The sequence below is a fragment of the Dysidea avara genome, chromosome 8, assembly GCF_963678975.1.
Source record: "Dysidea avara chromosome 8, odDysAvar1.4, whole genome shotgun sequence".
Taxonomy (NCBI): Eukaryota; Metazoa; Porifera; class Demospongiae; order Dictyoceratida; family Dysideidae; genus Dysidea; species Dysidea avara.
Genome location: NC_089279.1, coordinates 35,050,374 through 35,070,517, shown reverse-complemented (window position 1 = coordinate 35,070,517; position 20,144 = coordinate 35,050,374). Strand labels below are relative to the sequence as shown.

The 20,144-nt window shown below is 40.0% G+C and overlaps 2 protein-coding genes across 8 annotated transcripts in view; one reads left to right on the top strand and one right to left on the bottom strand.

Annotated features, from left to right (window-relative positions):
• Positions 1–20,144, bottom strand: part of LOC136262672 (centrosomal protein of 76 kDa-like) — a 35,001-nt gene that overhangs the window by 13,962 nt on the left and 895 nt on the right. For both annotated transcript variants that reach the window (XM_066057046.1, XM_066057045.1), the window contains exons 2-10: positions 19,136–19,226; positions 18,191–18,247; positions 17,913–17,981; positions 17,818–17,868; positions 17,218–17,270; positions 9,994–10,130; positions 8,966–9,038; positions 8,870–8,914; positions 8,522–8,575 (exon numbers count right to left, since the gene is read on the bottom strand). The gene's annotated coding sequence lies outside the window, so the exon portion shown is untranslated. The remainder of the gene's footprint in view (positions 1–8,521; positions 8,576–8,869; positions 8,915–8,965; positions 9,039–9,993; positions 10,131–17,217; positions 17,271–17,817; positions 17,869–17,912; positions 17,982–18,190; positions 18,248–19,135; positions 19,227–20,144) is intronic.
• On the top strand, positions 3,647–8,495 carry LOC136262669 (uncharacterized). Of its 6 annotated transcripts, XR_010704259.1 has the most exons (7): positions 3,647–3,724; positions 3,791–6,168; positions 6,281–6,328; positions 6,381–6,697; positions 6,957–7,211; positions 7,264–7,557; positions 8,141–8,494. XR_010704259.1 is itself a non-coding variant. In XM_066057038.1 (5 exons), the coding sequence occupies exons 3-5, from the start codon at positions 7,079–7,081 to the stop codon at positions 8,257–8,259; spliced, it is 546 nt and encodes a 181-aa protein (XP_065913110.1). In that variant the 5' UTR covers positions 3,647–3,724; positions 3,791–6,697; positions 6,957–7,078; the 3' UTR covers positions 8,260–8,408. The 6 variants fall into 6 exon arrangements, 1 of the variants encoding a protein (XP_065913110.1); XR_010704257.1 differs by having other exon boundaries at positions 3,791–6,328; positions 8,141–8,495; XR_010704255.1 differs by having other exon boundaries at positions 6,281–6,697; positions 8,141–8,493.

Genomic DNA, 20,144 nt, shown 5'->3' with positions numbered 1-20,144 from the left:
TATGAAGCATTGATGGGGCTCTAATTACCATGATTACAATACTGCCATCCTTGAAAACAGTGGTGATGATCTTGATGATGAATGTGAAGGTAGTTGACAACAAAGATGATGCTGACACCAATCTTCATGGTAAAGTTGACCTTGATGGTAAACTTAATCCTGATGATAACACTAATGTTGATGTTGATAATCAAATATTTGATCCTGATAACACTGATCCTGAAGATAGCCAACTAATCTCATCAACAACAATCAAGGTACTGGTTATGATCATACAGATGATAGAGGACACATTGGGAGTAGTGGACTGGAGCAAGAAGCAACTGTAGTTGCAAATACTATCCTTTATTGTAACTGTGTTTATAACGTATTTACTTGTTGAAGCCATTATTTTAAAATCCATCATTGCACAACTCAAATGCAGCTATTATTGAAGGTGTGGCATTTAGACAAGTAAATAAAATAAGGTACCTACGTAGTATAGCCATCAACAGCAAGAAGAGTCCTGCATGTACTGTGGTACATAATGTATCATAACAAGTCCTATAATCAGGCTTACCCCACAATGCTTTTAGAATCTGTTATGTTGCTGCTGTGTATCCTAAACTTTTCGTACACAGTAAGAGCTTCACCAGACCCTTTTTGGGGTCGGACGCTGCTAGACCATCACTCGATTGTCATTGTTACATAGAAAACGTGATTGACCACAACCATCTTGTGTGGTGATCATGTGGTTAACAAGTTTCACAATCAGCACACGTGGCTTTCAAATCAGTGATGGCTTTAATCTGTAAAGATGGACTCAAAGAAGGACTCAGCGAAGGTAAAGAGTTGGTTTGTCAGTTGGTTAACTAGTTTAATTTTGTGACCTACTAACTGGTGAATTCATTGGAGAACAAGTTGGAGAAGCGATTTACGAAGGGCATGACACAGGCCTCCATAATGGTGAGTCTGCCTAGCTGTATGACTGAATTGTGAGCAGAAATGTATTTTGTCACAGCCAGTTCAGCTCTTGGCAAAAAGCTGAAGAACAGAATAAAAGATCATGACAGTGAGTCAGTTGGTATAGCATAATTATATGTCGGTATTATGATTCAGTTGCAGGTGGAACCTATGAAATAATTGACAGATTTGGAATAAGTATGGGGTTACGATAAACTTTGTCTTTGTGAATATATATTTTTATTGATTTATAGAAGTTATGATAGGCCTAATAGTCATAGGATAGGAGTGGCCATCAGTGGTGCTCTGCACGAGATCTTGCGCCACTCATTACAGACAGACTCCAGGCAGACACAAGTGAGGATTATCTGTATAACTATACAGAGTCATGCTGATAATATCTGCATTCTTTGATGAGCTATATATTACTAGCTAGTTGTGATATTTTGTTAGAAGTCATTTAACACTACTAGGGGTTAAGGTCACTGCTGAATTTGCATGTTAGTGTTTGCATGTTTATTGTTTTCCTCTTAGTAGCTATTGCCATGTGTGGATAACGGGTGTTGTTGTTTATCAACTACAGGTGAATGAAGAGGTATCTTAATGGTACTATGAAATCTACAGGAACATTTCCAATAACAAACAAGACACCACCAACAACTAGTGACTATAGTCCAACTACTACCACAACTACTACAGCACATATTGAGCATCCAACTAATGCAGGGAATGTAGCAGGAAGCACCAGAAACACTGTGAAGTTGACCGTCATTGCAATGCTGTTGATATATTTCAGCAGTTGTTGATTTTGGGGAAGTTAAAGGATGTATTAGCTGCAGGAGTAACACTTCCATTCAAGAGAAGTACGGAACTTCATCACCACATGGATCTTAATTTTCTGTATCAGTTGTATTATTGTTACATTATTGGAGCATGTTGTTGAATAGTTTGTGGAATAGTACACTTCTAAATGTTTCATTAGGAAAGTTTCCAGTTTACAAGAAAGTTTTGTACATTATATAAGTATCATTTATCTCTAGAAGTTAACAACACAGTACTTACATACACCAGTGCAGATTTGCAAATAGTTAGTATAAACAGACACACTAAAAAAGGAAACAGGATGATGATAGCTTGAATTGTAATACACAAATTGCATCAGTGGGTTTTCCAAAGGTATTACCCTGAATGGTCAACCTACTTAACAAGTCCAACTGGATGGACACTTCAATGGTCCATCAATTACAAATACCAATATACGCAGTATTTAGCCAGAGTACTGTACTACTTAGATCAGTAGCTACATTAAATCTTTTTATCGTGGATTTTATGGCATTCTTTCCGCCTTTTAAACTTCTCACTAAATATTAGAATATTAGAACAACAGACATCACATGGCAGGACTAAACAGAAATAAAATTACAGTCCCTTAATGTTAGTAGTGGACAGCTTGAAAGTTGGCGGTGCAGACACAAGAGACTGGTACCACAAGACTGTACTGTTGTGTGGTGTTTGTATGGCAACAGACAATTATGTTGAATGAAGGGTTCATCTACGTAGTATTCAGCTAATTAAGGATGGATTGACATGTTCCACTGGCCGTTTCCTCATCAAGGCAGACATATGGTAGAGGAAACATGTGAGAAAATCATAACATTTTGATAGTGGCTAATATAAAAGGCACTGAAGGAAATAGGAAACTTGTGTGTATGTATTTAGTGGACAGGAGGAAGTGATGCTTCAAATTGTGTCTATTGTCATCTCTGTGTTGATATTAGATTGGTCTGTCAAAGCATGTAAGCAACTGAGACAAGTATAGATGAGTATATTGTAGATACTATAATGAATGAAGCTTGTAGTATAACTTATTCACAATGCACAAATTCTATGTATACTGTATCACAATCTGTCTCAAACAAATTTCACTGTTGTTTGCTAAAAAGGTTAGCAAAAGAGAAAAAGAGAGTGACATTCTGTAGACACAGTCTTACTTACACAATGCTCAAGAGTTCATAACGTGAGCTCTTAATTATAAAAATTTTGCAGCAACAAGTTGTGCTCCAGATGTTCAAAGTGCTTGAGTATTCCAGAGAGTTGTTGGTAGACCACTATCCCTCCCATGTCTTCTACATCATTGTAATGGGGAACAAGTGTTGGAACATTACAACATGACAACACTGAAATATGACATCATTGATGATGGACCTGGACACCTGATAGGCTACAATGATGAGGGAAGCCATAGGTGCTGGCAAAGATGCAATACAACTGACTGTCAATATTGTTACTTCACTGTACAAGGTAATGGATTTTCTTACAGAACTCTCTATAGCATTGTGCTACTATTTAGTAATACCAGAGATGGCAGAAGTAAAGATCAATTACCCTCCAACAGTTCTTAACAAACCTTACACAGGGACATGTGATGCAGCTGGTGATCCCAGGCCAATAGTGAATACTTCACTGAACACAGAACATTGTCCACACTCAATCTTCATCACTAACACAACAGTGTATACTACACAGGCAGCATTGAGAATACCATCAGTCACAGATGAGCAATATTCACTGTATTCCACAATATTCAATTTTTCACTGTACAAAATTACAAACCACATGACATCACTGTTCTTTTTTCTTCTGATTTCTCAGAGTATTCCCCTATATGAATAAGGAATAAAATGCCTCAACTAATGAGAATTATTCACATTTTATTAAGAACTCCAACAAATGCTACTCATATACTTTATTGTTGGAATCCAGATCAGTGGTGCCTTTGCAGGTAAGTAATATATACATTGCTGTTAATAGACAGTTTTAAATACTAGCTTTTTTCATTCATTTATAGTGACTAAATGTTCACCAGACATTCCTAGTGTTACTACAATACCAAAACAACTTGGTGAATCACTGCGTTTTGTTTGCTCTCCACACTGCTACTCTGGTAGCTTTGTGTATGAACATTACAACCACTCAACAAGAGAATACGACGTGTTACAAGGTCAATCATTATACCAAATTAATATAAACTTCACAGCGTATGTTGATGGAGGATTGTACAGGTGTTGGGAGAGATGTGATGACACTGATGAAGAACCACCGTACTGTTACCTCAAAGTACAGGTGGTTCCAGATACTGTGAAGATGAACTTCAGGCAAGCTATCCTTAATGAAAGTGACAATGGATTGTGTAGTGCAAGAGGGCACCCACCACCAATGATTCACGTTCAGTCTGACTCAAATAAGTGTAACTATACTACAATATTGGCTGATGATATCAACGTATTAACCACACAAATGATAATCACCATTCCCATATGCCAAAAACAAACATCAATACGATTAAATATCATAGCACATGAGAGCTCTTCTAATACAACTATGACAGGGAGAGGCAAAAGTACCACACATGAAGCTAGTTCATTGGCTCTGGTTGTCACTGGAATCATCACAGCAGTGGGGATATGGTGGTTCTGCATGTGAAGACTTTGCTAACTCATTGCAGGAAGAACAGTGAAATTTATAACAGTTGCAATGTAATTGATTGTTAGAAGTGCATGTACATATTATATGGTATATCACAAGATTTTACAAGTAGAGCAGAGAGCAGAGAACAGAGAGCAGTGGTGATGCAGCAATTCTATTGTTTACTAATCATCACCACAACCCACTACAACAATAGTAAGGGGAACTTTGTGGGTAATGGCCACTGATAATATGATGAATAATACACCACCACACTGCTGAGCTGTTATTGTGGATTATGTGTCAAAGATTTGAATAATGCAGCCAATGGAAAGTCAGCAAAGCCTGGATTTGATTGGCTGGATATTGTTAAGTGACATAGAGTTTGGTGACCACGGATATATCACTTCTTACTTACACAGTATCCCATGGTATAGTACTGCCTGTACATTGCACACACAGCCACTTAACCCACTAAAATCACATTACAACTTATCAAGAAATACAGTGGACAGTTTAATGTTGACATAGTATTAAGAACTCAGTGGCACATGCAACACTTATAATAAGCACAAACATGTAGCACTACACTATGTCAGTTTGGTTAGCATACAACTGTTAGAGTACTGGGAAAAAAAGACTTCTGGCTGTCCATGACAAGCTGCTGTGGCACATTTATTAATAAACAGCTGGTAGCCCTGTGTAGTAGCAGAACATGAACACTACAACATTTGATTAATCTCAGCTACCAGGTATCTTTAACAAACTTAATGGACGAAGATGGTATGGTATTATCAAGAGTTCATAATATAGACCATCTTCTCTCTATATTATGAACTCTTGGTATTATTCAATAACCATTCACACACCATGTGTACTTGAACAACATCAACATCACACTAAAGTAATCCCTATAATACCACTAGGGCAAACGTTAAATCCCGACTACCTGTACTAAGGCTTTTAGCCTTCTCATAGATCCCTTGGGACACCATTTATAAAGCATAACAACTACACTGACATGTTATCAACACGAATCACAACATGCTAAAGGGATATCGTAGTCACCTTCCTCTAGCATCATGTGCTAGCTGGACAGTAGTGTTGGCTTTAGGATGGAGTTTGTCTCAGTCTTGTACATTCTCCTGAGTAATTACAGCAGTTAGTAGGACCACTGTTATTATTATATCACTCAACATAATCCCATTCACTGCAGGGAAACTTTTAGCCAATTTTCCAAGAAGCCTTAATGTACATGCAGCTGTAATTATAAAAGCTAAACTGAACATTCACTACAAATACAAACCTGCTTTGTGTACATGTCAGGACTATCTATCATTACTCTACCATTGGCAACAATGACAGATGTGTTATTCTGATGTCATTTAAGTGATGGGAGTCATGGCAGAAGAAGACATGAATCATCAATGGATGTATTATTAATAAGGTATAATATTATCAAGAGTTAATAATAGTGTGTAGTATTATTAACTCTTGATATTATGAATGTTATATAAGCACACGCTTAGTACAACAGCTTCAGTTACCCACTGTACATATGGAATCTGGGAGTGAAGTGATAGAGCAAACACTAACTGTAATAGTCTTGCTAGGCATAATGTATTTCGCAGACTGGACTCATGGACTGAGCTGGAAATAGCTTTTAAACAATAGTCCAGGAATTATCCATCTCTTTCAGCACTGGAGACACCATTATTGAGCTACGACTGCTGGTACTGTTCTTCCTTACAAATTTTGAAGGTAGCACGTGAACTAATTAATTAGAATACACTTATGATACACACGTACTGCTAGTGACAAAGCGTGATAGAGGCTATTGTTGCAGCATTGATGTTTTCCTTTGTTGCTTTAGCACTAGTGTTAAGACTGTACTGATGAACCAGCTAATATTTCTCAGCAAGTGGGTTCTCTAACAACATTCTTCTAGTTTGTTGTTGCACATGTCTCAATAGTTCCAGTTCCTACTAGTGTAAAATGTTAGTAGTGAAGTTGTGTATGGTGTGGTTACTGTGGTAGTGAAGAGAAGGGGAGCAAACCACAACACTATACCATACTTGTATAAACATGTTAACATCAGATGTTATCAGTGAACTACAAAGAGGATTACATTGTGGAGGGACCTTACAACATGTCCAATACATCTGTCACTATGACCTATATAAACACTGCACTATACTAGTTGGTAGTTAAGAGATTAACACTGTATCGGAGTACTGAACTGAGTTGTGTACTACTAAACTACTGGCTTTACAAGCCACCATCACTGAAGGTGAGAACCTGATAATGTAGAGTAGATAAGTTTACATTGTACAGTTGTACAGTACATTGGAGTAAAAAAAAAAACATTTCTACATGTACTGACCTGTATGTACTACAGCACTACATCAGCCACCAATAACATATTATGTACTAACTATACATGTACACCTCACACCAGCTTTCATTGAATTCTTGGTAATAGTATTCTTATATTTTAGTGTGATGTTAGAATATACTATTTCAGTAACTGTTAATTAATTTGCTTGCAGCAACAAGTTGTGCTCCAGATATTCAAAGTGCTCAAGTATTCCAGAGAGTTGTTGGTAGACCACTGTCCCTCCCATGCCCTCTACATCATTGTAATGGGGAACAAGTGTTGGAACACTACAACATGACGACACTGAAATATGACATCATTGATGATGGACTTGGACACCTGATAGGCTACAATGACGAAGGAAGCCATAGATGTTGGCAGAGATGCAACACAACTGACCATCAATATTGTTACTTTATTGTACAAGGTAATGGAGCTCAATATAGACTTCCTTATAAGGTATTGTGTTACTATTATAGTAATACCACCAGAGATGGCAGAAGCAAAGATCAAGTTTCCTCCAGCAGTTCTTAACAAACCTTACACAGGGACATGTGATGCAGCTGGTGATCCCAGGCCAATAGTGAATACTTCACTGAACACAGAACATTGTCCACACTCAATCTTCATCACTAACACAACAGTGTATACTACACAGGCAGCATTGAGAATACCATCAGTCACAGATGAGTGTAGAGGAGCAATATTATACTGTTCTGTATGTCAACTGGGAACATGTCAAGAAGTGATGATGGACCTTGACATTATTGAAGGTAAATCAACTACTCATTGTGGTCACCACTGATACTCACATTAATGCAGACAGACAGGAGAAACACACATACGCACCCACTTGTACATGCACACACACACACTATAAACACAAACCCTACACAACGCATTTATAAATTTTAGACCACAGCAAGGTGAAATACTTGAATTTATAAAACCTGTAGATCCCTTGTTCGTGTCTCAGTAGATCCCTGTCTCTGGGGCGATAGCCTGTAACATTGGCAGCAATGCATGGGCATTTAACTGGATAGCAAGGTGCCAGTAACATGTGTTACAAGTTACAGGGAGGTGTATTGGGCTTGTTAATGCTACATTTCTCCTGTCACAAGCAGCAGTGAAGGTACAACAATGAGCTGTGGTATAAATTAGTTGAGCTGAGTGGTCTAAATTAGTTAGACATCAAAACACAGGGTTCAACAGAATTTAGAAACCCTCAGGCCCTGTAGTAGCGCCTTCGCTTTGCTTGTGTGCCACAACACAGGGCCTTTCAAGTTTCTAAACTCTGTGTTTCGATGCCTAACTATTATGTAGAACTATTTATAATAATCACACTTTGTTCTACAGACACTTCAACCAGCAGTACAGCAGAGAGGTGGTGGGAGTGGATGATAACAATATGGTTGATCTTCAAGGGCATAAAAGCAGTGATATACTTACATAAAGTAGTATTCCCACATGAGTAGCACAGGAATGTGTATGTTACGTATGTCTGCAGCAAACAGACTAACTTTTAAGACTCTACTGTTTGATTTTACATCCATGAGTACTATATATGGTATGATAATTGCTAAATGTTATAAAGAGTGTATGCCATTAACATCAGCAAGGTATAAGTACCACAAGATAATTGTGGTATTTGTAACAATATCAGAAATAGATACAGGTCTTGTCTTTAGAGCATGACAACACTGACATACGTACATACATGTAATTAATTCCACTCACATCCCAAAATTCAAACATATTTTCCTTGGTGATTCCAAACTCTGTCACTTTAGCCTATAATACAACATCAACAAACACATAATGTAATAACATCTTGTGTGCTGTTAACAAGTATAAAAACACAAGCCTATAACACTGAAGGCAAGAAATGCCTTGTGGCACTTATGAGCTCCTGAACACCACAAAATTGTAGTAATTATATACACAAAAGCAATAAAAGCATAAGCAAAGCTGCAACACACTACACAACACATTACACAACACAGTACATAATACATTACACAACACACTACATAACACAGCGCACTACATAACACAACACACTACACAACACACTACACAACATACCTCATTAGTCGATAGTGCCACAAAGTGTTTGGCTACTGCACTCACCTACAGACACACTGTATATGAGCATGATAAAATAATTACACAACTACCCACATCACTATTAGCAGCTTTAAACAACCACTCCTTCGCTGAGGTGGCATTAGTGATCGTCTCCAATTGTGAATGTCTAGGAGTATACAAACAAGTACACAAATCTGCTTGAATCAATACACAATATATACGTACCAACTTACAAAAACCAGCCAGGAATCCTAAAACTGCTCATATAAAAGTAAGGGGTGCTTTTGATACAAAGCAACTGGGGAGACAGTACTTGAGATGGGCTTGGTTGTACACATTGACTGTCTCATGCGTAGTTTGCACAAGTATACATTTTAAAACAATTTTTTAAGAAATATTAACATGCTACGGTTTTAATCAAGTCATATTACTCAGAGAAGTAGATCTGTTAATTTAATCTACACTGTAGGCCATCTTATTTGTCTTCTTGTAAGAGTTGGAATACTTTTTTTTCGCTCCTATAGCTACATGTTATATGTGTTTATTTACGATGCAGTAAACAGAAAACAAGATTGGCGTCATTTCTTTATTTAAAATGACTTCACGTTTGTACATGTATGTGCAAGTGACTATTTGGATAAAAGTATAATTTGGTGTATTTAAACATTTTAAGTGTTATAATCTGTAGCTACAAATTCAAACACTAGTTTATTTTCAATGTAGTCACTGTACAAATTAATATCTTTGCTCTTCTTACTGTCCAGCATTACAATTCCAAAACTACTCACCACAATAAGCTGAGACTTTGGTAACCCATTCCTTGAACACTGACTAAAAAGAAATTCAAAAATTGTGCGAGCTATGCAGGTTTTTGCTGAGACTTACATATCTGAAATGGAGAAACCATATTGTGTCTTCACTCTGTTTTAATTTGGCTACAATTTCCGGATGGTAGTTAGGTCAGTTTGCACACATTTTGGGGATTTTTAACTTGGCTGGTTTACACCATACTACACAGTGACTAGGTCTCTGTATATAGTATGGTAACAATACAAGAATGATACATACACTTTCTTGACCATACACACATCACATGTTACAAGATCATGTGAGCAAGTTACCTTAGAGGCAATGATAAACATTGTAGTCTCTGGTGACAGGGTTGCTATGGTCTTTGAAAGATGAGTTGCTTTGATGTTGGAGCCCTCGGACCACCAGTACAGTATGGCTTCAGTACCTTGGTAACCATTAGTGGACCCTAATACATGTAATGACAGTTCAACATGGGATAAATAGGCTCAGATATTAAAAAATGGATTAGAGAATCTTTACATTTATGGATTAAGTTTCAGCTATTCTAATAGGAGATTTTGAACCATCTCAAAATATTTACGTATATACACAAACAGCACTATTGGATCATTTTGTAACACACAAATGGTCTACATACAGTGTGTAATATGATAGATACAGTGGGCCTAACGTATTTCGCAGACTGGACTCACGCACTGAGCTGGAAACAGCTTTTAAACAATAATCCAGGCATTATCCATCTCTTGAAACACTGGAGACACCACTATCAAGCTACAACTGCTGATACTGCTCTTCCTTACAAGTTAACAAACTAGCACGTGCACTACTTTATTAGAATACACTTACGATACACGAGTACTAGCAGTGATAAAGTGTGATAGAGGTTATTGTTGTAGCTCAGCTGTTTTTCCTTTGTTGCTCCAGTACTTAGCACTAGTGTTAGGACTGTAGTGATGAGTTAGTTCATTTGCATAGCCCCATCACCTCGCTGGGCAGTGCCACCTATAGCTACCCTGCTAAGAATTATTACTGGCTCATCTCTACAACCCTAGAACTAGTGCTAAAGCAATAAAGGAAAAACATCTAAGCTACAACAATAGCCTCTACCACACTTTATCACTGCTAGTACTCATGTACCGTAAGTGTATTCTAATTAATTAGTGCATCACTAGTTTGTTTATACCTGTAAGGAAGAGCAGTATCAGTAGTTGTAGCTTGATAGTGGTGTCTCCAGTGTTGCAAGAGATGGATAATGCCTGGATTACATATATCAATGTGTTTGGCCTAGTTTTCCATATTTCAGCAAGTTTGTAGAACAAAAAAAACAACAATAGTGATGTCACGTCCGGTACCCTATAAGTACTGTCGCGTAATCACTCCCACCGGCCTTATTTCTTGCTCAGCAACACGTGTAGCACGATGTCAACTAGCTCTTTACTGGATCGTCACCATCACAAGAACAAGAAGAAGCGGCACAGTCGCCATCACCGGCAGAGATCTTCGGACGATTTTGCCGGCGTCTCTACGATGTTGACCACCCTTCGGGATCAGATGGCAGCAGAATTTCAGTCACTTCATGGGAGCTTAAATACTGTGTCACAGCGGGTCTCCCACTTAGAATCAGCCACCCCGCAGGCCCAAACTGGCAGCGAGCAGAGTCTCGCATGTGTAAACGGGCTACCCGAGCAGAGTCTCGGCCACGACGCAGAGCCCCCCGTCACCGCGCAGAGCCACAACCAACCCGTGAGGTACCCAAGGACGGCAGTGCGCAGAGTCACACAGACCCTATACCATGGGACGAACGCTCCGTAACTAATGACCCCCTGGACTACGACGAGATCATCTACTGGTCATCAGAGGAGTCCGATTCCGAGGGGGGAGTCTTCGAAAATCTCAGACACTACCGCCAGGGTGATACAAGACGCCTTTTCCAAGACACTCTCCAGCAAGAGACACAAGAACGTCAAGAAAGCCTGCCAAAAACTGAACACTGTATTGTGTACAATACCTTTTCAAAAATCATTAAACATTGTGAACAGTACTCAGCACTTAGCATGCACAATTCAAGGAGGGGGAGAGATCTCTCAGAGGCAATCCACACCAGAGGTGTTGAAGACCACCCCACCAAAATTACATCAGGTGGTGATGCCAGAGATTGTATCAGATACAATGGAGATAGACTCACCAACCCACACAAGAGTGGCAGAGATTCCACCCATCGCCAAGGGGATAGACCCACCACCACACATGGTGCCAGAGATTGCACCAGTCACAGCAGATCACAACCCACTTCTCATGGGCATGCCAATACTGCACACGAACTGTAAATGGCAGTCTCCCCCTTGGCTGGGGTTCCTCAAGCAAGGCATCTCACCAATGGCAGCTGTGATAGTCAGGTCTCACAAATTGTTTGCTGGCAGACTCAGTCTATTCATTCCGAATTGGAGAGCGCTGACCAAGGACCAGTGGGAGTGGGTCTTGCAGACAGTGACAGAGGGCTATCACATCCCCTTCTTATCAGCTCCCAAACAAGAGGCCATACCTCACAGCCCTCACTTTTCATCAGAGAACCAGACCTTGCTGCAGGAGGAGATACAAACCTTGCTGGAGAAACAAGCCATAGAAACAGTCCCTCCCCAGATAATGGGCTTCTACTCCAGCATGTTTATGGTGCCCAAGAAAGATGGTGGTCAGAGACCAGTTATCAACCTAAAAAGGCTAAACAACCATGTGAGGTCAGAGCACTTCAAAATGGAGAGCCTTCGCACAGTGAAATCCCTTCTTCAGAAGGGAGACTGGATGAAGAAGGTAGACCTGAAGGATGCCTTCTTTATGGTACCAGTAGCACAACAATTCCGCCATCTCCTCCTCTTCAAAGTGAATGCAGAGTCATTCCAGTTTCTATGTCTCCCCTTCGGGCTATGCACTGCTCCGAGGGTGTTCACAAAGGTCCTCAAACCTGCTATAGAGCTTCTGAGAACCTTGGGCATCACGCTAGTGATCTACATGGACGACATGCTCCTCATGGCCAGTTCAGTACAGCTAATCCAAGAGCACACATACATAGCACTCTTTCTCCTGGAGAATCTGGGGTTTGTCATCAACAACCAAAACCATACTAACCCCTTGTCAGCAAATCGAATTCCTTGGAATGACTGTGAACTCACAGTCCATGGAGCTAAAACTTCCAGGAGAGAAAATAAAGAAGATCAGAACCGAAGCTCGGCACCTTCTGGCCACCCCAAATGCCCCAGCTCGATCACTAGCTCAGTTCCTAGGCAAGCTGAATGCAACCAGTCCAGCTCTCCAAATGGCACCGCTGTTCTGTCGCTCACTACAGATGTGTCTCAGACAGACCCTATCAGCCAACTCTCAGGACTACCAGTCAACAATCACACTATCCCCACAGGCAACAGAGGACCTGCAATGGTGGGAACACCATCTCACCTCCTGGAATGGGAGAAGCTTGATCTCTCCAGCCCCCATGATAGTAATAGACTCCGATGCTTCACTGCAGGGCTGGGGAGCGACCTGTGAGGGGAAATTAACCAGAGGTCCCTGGTCTCCTCAGGAACAGACCTTACACATCAACTGCCTGGAACTTTTGGCAGCAACTCTGGCAATTCAAACCTTTGCCAAAGAGAGATCAGGCATCTCAGTTCTTCTGAGGATAGACAACACAACTGCAGTGGCGTACATCAACAGGAAAGGAGGGACAGTGTCCCCAACACTCTCACACCTGGCAAAAACCTGTGGTTGTGGTGCATGGAGAGGAACATCTCTTTAGAAGCTCAACACCTACCAGGAGTCAAGAACTCCATTGCAGACAGGGAGTCCAGAGCATGGTCAGACAGGTCAGAGTGGAAACTATCACCCAAGATATTCCAGAGAATCAATTCTCAGCTGGGTCCCTTGTCAACAGACCTGTTTGCAAGCCGTCTCTCCAATCAACTCCCAACATTTGTCAGCTGGAAGCCAGACCCCCTGGCAATGGCAACAGATGCATTCACACTGGTTTGGTCGGATCTTCCACAGAAGATCTATGCGAACCCTCCTTGGAACATGATAGGCAGAGTCCTGTCACACACATGCAGTCAAAGCATTCCAGAGCTCATCCTAGTGGTTCCAGTGTGGAAAGCTCAAGCCTGGTACCCACTGCTCCTACAGAGACTGGTCAGAGTACCACTCCTCGTACCCAAATCATCAGAGATGATACAACCAGTGTGTCAGAACCACCTCCCAGACATCCTACCCCAACTAGCCGTGTGGGTCATATCAGGGAGAGATGCCAGTGTATCCACCTTTCGGGAACAGCTACAGACCTGGTCCTGTCCTCATGGAGGGAAAAGTCATCAAAGTCATATGACTCATGCTTCAGGAAATGGGCAAGCTTGTGTAGTGAACGGAATAGAGATCCCATTTGTGGCCCTATAAGCGATGTGGCCAATTTCCTAGCAGAGCTATACCAAAACGGCTACCAGTACAGATCATTAAACTCATACAGGTCATCGATCTCCACAACTCATGAACAGGTGGATGGCTGTCCTGTGGGTCAGCACCCCACAATTGTTAGGCTAATGAAAGGAGGGCCCTTCAACCAAAGGCCTCCCCAACCGAAATACTCCACCATGTGGGATGTGTCTATCGTCACAAGGTACATAACTGCAATGGGAGAGAATGGTTCCTTACCCCTTAAGTCACTCTCACTAAAACTGGTAATGTTACTAGCATTGACAAGACCATCAAGATCTCACGACCTCTCCAACCTTGATCTGAGATACATGAAATCTCTACCTGATGGTGTGGAATTCAAACCTAGTACTCTGGCTAAACAATCCAGACCATCTAAACCAGCTGCTCCATTTGTGTTTCCAGCCTTCCCTGCAGATAAGAATCTCTGCCCTAAAGAATCACTATCTGAGTATATCTCCAGGACAGTCCTACAGAGGCATGGGATCAGACAGGAAGACCAAACTCTTCTTGTCTTACATTAAGCCACATAATCCTATTTCATCCTCCTCAGTGGCTAGGTGGATTCTAGCCATGCTAAACTTGGCTGGCATTGATACTGACAACTTCAAAGCTCATTCTGTTAGAAGTGCTTCTGTCTCAGCAGCAGCCTCCTCCGGTGACAACAAACCAAATAATGGAGGCAGCAAACTGGAGTTCAGAGTCTGTTTTCCAACGTTTCTACTATAAACCTACTAATACAAATGCTGTTGGAGTTTCAGTGTTATCTGCTCCCACAGCTTTGCTACAAACATCACATTGATATGTGATCTGAACATACCGAAATGTAATTACCTGAATGGCTCAGATCACAGAGTGGTCACCAGCTATTCTGGATTACATGAGGAATGTGAGGTGAACATATCAATGTCCCACCCAACCCCAACCCTTGATATGTTGGGACTTGAGAGCAGAGTCTCTCTAATTACTGAGAGCAGAGTCTCTCTACTTTCCGAGAGCAATGTATCCCAATTTATTTAACTTCACTCCTTCCAGCATTATAGTTTACAGTTGGAGCCAGAAAACGACTGATGGGAGTGATCACGCGACAATACTTATAGGGTACCGGACGTGACATCATTATTGTTTGTTTTTTTTTGTTCTACAAACTTGCTGAAATATGGAAAACTAGGCCAAACACATTGATAGGTTCACCTCACATTCCTCATGTAATCCAGAATAGCTGGCGACCACTCTGTGATCTGAGCCATTCAGGTAATTATTGTTTAAAAGCTGTTTCCAGCTCAGTGTGCGAGTCCAGTCCGCGAAATACATTAGGCCGATATGGTGTAGCAATTACAGTGTACAACATCATGACAACATCGACAATGGCAAGTATTTAGAGTTCAAAGGAGTATCAGTGCCCGTGATAAAAGGAGATTATGATATTAAACAACAAGTTCTAAAGTGTGTTATGTAGCAACACTGCCTCATAAAATGAACAACGGCTATTTACATGTCAGTGGTCCCATTTAGGAGCAGTTTGGGGTCTCAAGACCCTCTTGAACCTTGAACAGGAACTGAAAGCAATAGAATACAGAAAGATCAATATACTCTAATAGAGCAGTCACAAAAATTCAAGTAATTACAGTATCGTGTGTAATCATTGTGCATGTGCTATCGATTGTTCAAACTTTGGCTAATGGCAGAAGACATGCTTTTACTGTGAGTGGAAGAACTGGCAATTACAAAGGAAAGGAAACAATGTCATTCCTAGTTACTGGTATTAATGGGTACAGGTATGTAATCTATATACGTAAAATAATGCTACTAATGCCGGTAGTTTTCTTTTGTGTGGGGATTTTGTCTTCCGGGAGATTTCAAGAGCAGCCGACCAATAGTGCATGTATTACCACAGGATGAAATACGGAATGATACAGGAGCTACTTCAGTAGTATTTCAACTCAGACAGGAAGGAGTGTGGTGAACAAGAGCTCCATCATTTAAACTACATCTACAATAGCCTAGTATAACAATAAGCTGCAGAAAAAAAACAAAAAAACTAGGTTTCCGTAGCTAGAGACACACATCATGCTTGTTCAAGTCTGCTAAGGGAATATTTTTATACATGCGAATACTACAGCTGTAGGACATACCTATGTGAACTTTAAAGGGATAACCTTTCACTCACCTCCTCTTAGAGCTACCCTTGGTCCCATTACTAAAATGAGTACACTACTAGGACTGAGCGATATTATCGTTTTAACAATATATCACGATATTTTGAAAGTATCGATATCACGATATTTGTTATTAACTATCGTGATACCATGTTTGTACATTACTGTCATTTTGTTAGGCTAAGGATCCCCATAACCTGGTTACCCCTGCAGAGAGGTGTGAACACCATAACATAACCTCAAAGCATGTGTTACAATAACTGTTACTATAAACAAGGATGATGGTGGCTAGTTCAATGCTACCTTTAAAGAATTCCTGCAGGAAGACTGAGCAATACACTACATAGCATCAGCTATGATTGACTTATTTGTAAGTATTGTGAACTATTCAGTATCGTGAATAGTGGCTTTAGTATTGATCGTGATACTAAAATGGCAGTGTCGCTCAGCCCTATACACTACCACACTAGTACACTACCACACTAGTACACTACCACACTAGTACACTACCACACTAGTACACTACCACACTAGTACACTACCACACTAGTACACTACCACACTAGTACACTACCACACTAGTACACTAGTACACTACCACACTAGTACACTAGTACACTACCACACTAGTACACTACCACACTAGTACACTACCACACTAGTACACTACCACACTAGTACACTACCACACTAGTACACTACCACACTAGTACACTACCACACTAGTACACTACCACACTAGTACACTACCACACTAGTACACTACCACACTAGTACACTATCACACTACTACACTACCACACTACTACACTACCACACTAGTACACTACCACACTACCACACTAGTACACTACCACACTAGTACACTACCACACTAGTACACTACCACACTAGTACACTCACTAGGTCAGATCCACCAATTCCAATATTGATAACATCAGTGATTTGAGAGAAACCTGTAGGGGAACAAGAGTGTGTGATGTAATGTTGTGTAGAGTATGTTTAGTGGAACTTGAAGTTGATAACTCTGGCCTCGAGGTTTTTAACATTTTACAACACAGAATTTAGGAGGTCCCTAGTGGGACAGTGATTACAAAACTTCTTTAATTACTCTAATAGAATAATCAGTCTCATTGTTGTCACTGTGTTTGGTTCATGATAACATGTGGTGTATTGTTTACTGTTTAGAGTGTACGAAGTGGAGCCTGGAAAGGTGAGGGTGTGTCTAGTGTGTACACATGTGTTATCAGTATACAGACACATGTGGTCAATCACACGTTATAGTTTATGTTGCAGTGGAACCTCATTTAATTCAAATACCAGTTTTCTGAAATTTTCAGTTGGTCAAAATGTCAATATGCACCATAAGGTATATATACTGGGGTACCTATGTGTGTGTTTTGTTATATGAACACAATTGCAGTAATCTGCACAAAAATAAATTTACTCAGAGGGAAATTCCCCTTCAGATGCATGTACACATGACATTGTATTATCACTCACCTCACTAAATTGTTGCATGTGATCCAACACACGATTGACATCCGGCATCACCTGATGATGACATCATGAGACACTATCACCATGACAACACTCACATTTTTCCTATCCACCCATATTGGAGTATTAGACCTGTTCCTTAGAGCAATATGGAGTACAGCTCTGTCCTGTGCAACACATGTATTAGTAAGTGCATATATGTGTGTGCGTGTGTGTGTGTGTGTGTGTGTGTGTGTGTGTGTGTGTGTGTGTGTGTGTAATAGTTTATGACACTTATTAGGGGCTGTAACAAATGAGCACAGCAACAATACAATATCAGAAAGTATAATCTGTGCATATTATCAAACCACCAACTAAACATACAACTATAACCCACCTCAGTAAAGTTGATCTTGTCACCAGAATCTCATCCCCTCCACATTGTGAGACTTGGCTGTAATACAAGAGAACATTACTGTATAGTAAAAAACTTTGGCAGTAAAAAACTTTGGCGAATAGCATTCAATTTGCCAAAGTTTTTTTCGCCAATTATTTTAGATTTTAGATGATCACATGAGCACATTGAGTAACTAGAACTTGAGATGAAGGTCAGCTCGTACCACCATGCAATAAAGATCGACCTGACTTTGGAGATCTTCGAAATGTGTTGCACAGTTGCAAGCACTCCAGCCAGTCCTAGGGATAGCATTTCCAACCGGCTTCCCATTCGCACGTCAGCTAGTTCATCATCTCGCGATGGATTTGACCAAATACTTTGATATATGTGATAACCTCTGCTACTGAAAAAGTAAATACGGTTACTCTCGGTATCGCAGGAGATAGCGAAGCACGCCTTTGCTAGCACATTGTTAGATCAGTAGCTAAAAAGTACTGCTACAAAAACAACGCTAGCTACCACTTACTACTCTACGTAACTGATGAGTTGACACCTTGTCGTTATCCTTACGTACCATTGAGTAAAAACTTTGGCTAATATTATTTCAATCGTCAAAGTTTTTTCTGCCAATTTTTTCAACAGAGGGGTTTTGACACACTTTTTTACCGCCAAAGTTTTTTTACTATACAGTAATTCCAGAGTCAATTGGTACACTGTATTAGTCAAATACAATGTCACAATATGTGATCAACCAACCATCACTGAGAAGTATACAATAGTATGGATTTTGTATAGCTTAACCAATTCGGTTGGAGTGGCTGCTACCTGGGACATACAATGTTCAGGAATTCATAGTGAAGTGTTGTAAACATTTTTTTAGGAGATGGATGATATGACCCAACCTCCTGTGACACATAAGCATCAGCCACTCCAATTAACACCTACCAAATTAAACAACTTCATGGTATCACTGGTGATGACATTCTTCGAATAGCCTACCAACACTTCTCCATCATCATCACTGGGTAGCGTGATGCTGTAATGAGATAAAAAGGTTATGGCAAGAGTTCATAATATAAGTAAGGGAGAGAGTATCCAACTTCCAACATAGCCTGTACAAAATCAAGTTTACCTTTGATCAAATTAATACTTCTTCTGGTGATACAAGTGTTGATAAGTGCTTACTAGTGTTAATAAGGTCAAGGCTTTATTCTATGAACTATGAACAGGCTTAATGGTTTCTTGACTCAGTAATTTTCCTGGATGTATTCCAGTTAGATACTCTCTCCTTGTACTACCAGTGGAGCCATTATGCTTCTTTTGTCTTTACATATCCTGTATGTACAAGGAGCCTATTGTGCCTTACGCTAAATGTTGAGGCCAAAACTAACTGTGTAAATAACTTTTCAGCAAGGAAACACACAAATACCCTTTACACTGTATGTACCTTTATAAAATGGTCCATAACTTGATGGCAGTTGCTTATTACCTTGTTACAAGTTCTGTACGATTTGCCGTTAAATTTTCTATCAGGCCAAATATAACTCATGAGAGTTTATAAACCCACGATCCAAATTTAACATGTGGCAAGAATGTTGAAACAGTGGCAAGAATGTTGAAACACAGAGACATGACTTGCTGTTGTTCATTGCTTCATAACAAACCACTGTAGTTATTATGTTCATTTAACCTTCCAGTGAATATAATTAATGTGTAGTTTTAGGCTGTAAGAATTAAGTTACCCCACCTACATGTAGTGTGGCCACGCCTGCCCATATTTGTGGAAACACACATTCCCAAATAGTTTTACAGGTTTAAAGGTTAATATGTACATCAGGCCCAAATGGCCCAGCATTGAAAATATAAATTACTACCTGAATTAAAGGACAGTATATTAAACATACTAATACAATAAATGGACTAGTTACAAACTAGCTGGTGGTTTGGAAGTGTA

Bases quoted from the DNA above. Each gene is read 5' to 3' on its own strand.
- LOC136262669 (XM_066057038.1), top strand. From the start codon at position 7,079: ATGACGACACTGAAATATGACATCATTGATGATGGACTTGGACACCTG. The intron at 7,212-7,263 runs GTAATGGAGCTC...TTACTATTATAG, and splicing joins TTGTTACTTTATTGTACAAG to TAATACCACCAGAGATGGCA. The intron at 7,558-8,140 runs GTAAATCAACTA...TTTGTTCTACAG, and splicing joins GGACCTTGACATTATTGAAG to ACACTTCAACCAGCAGTACA.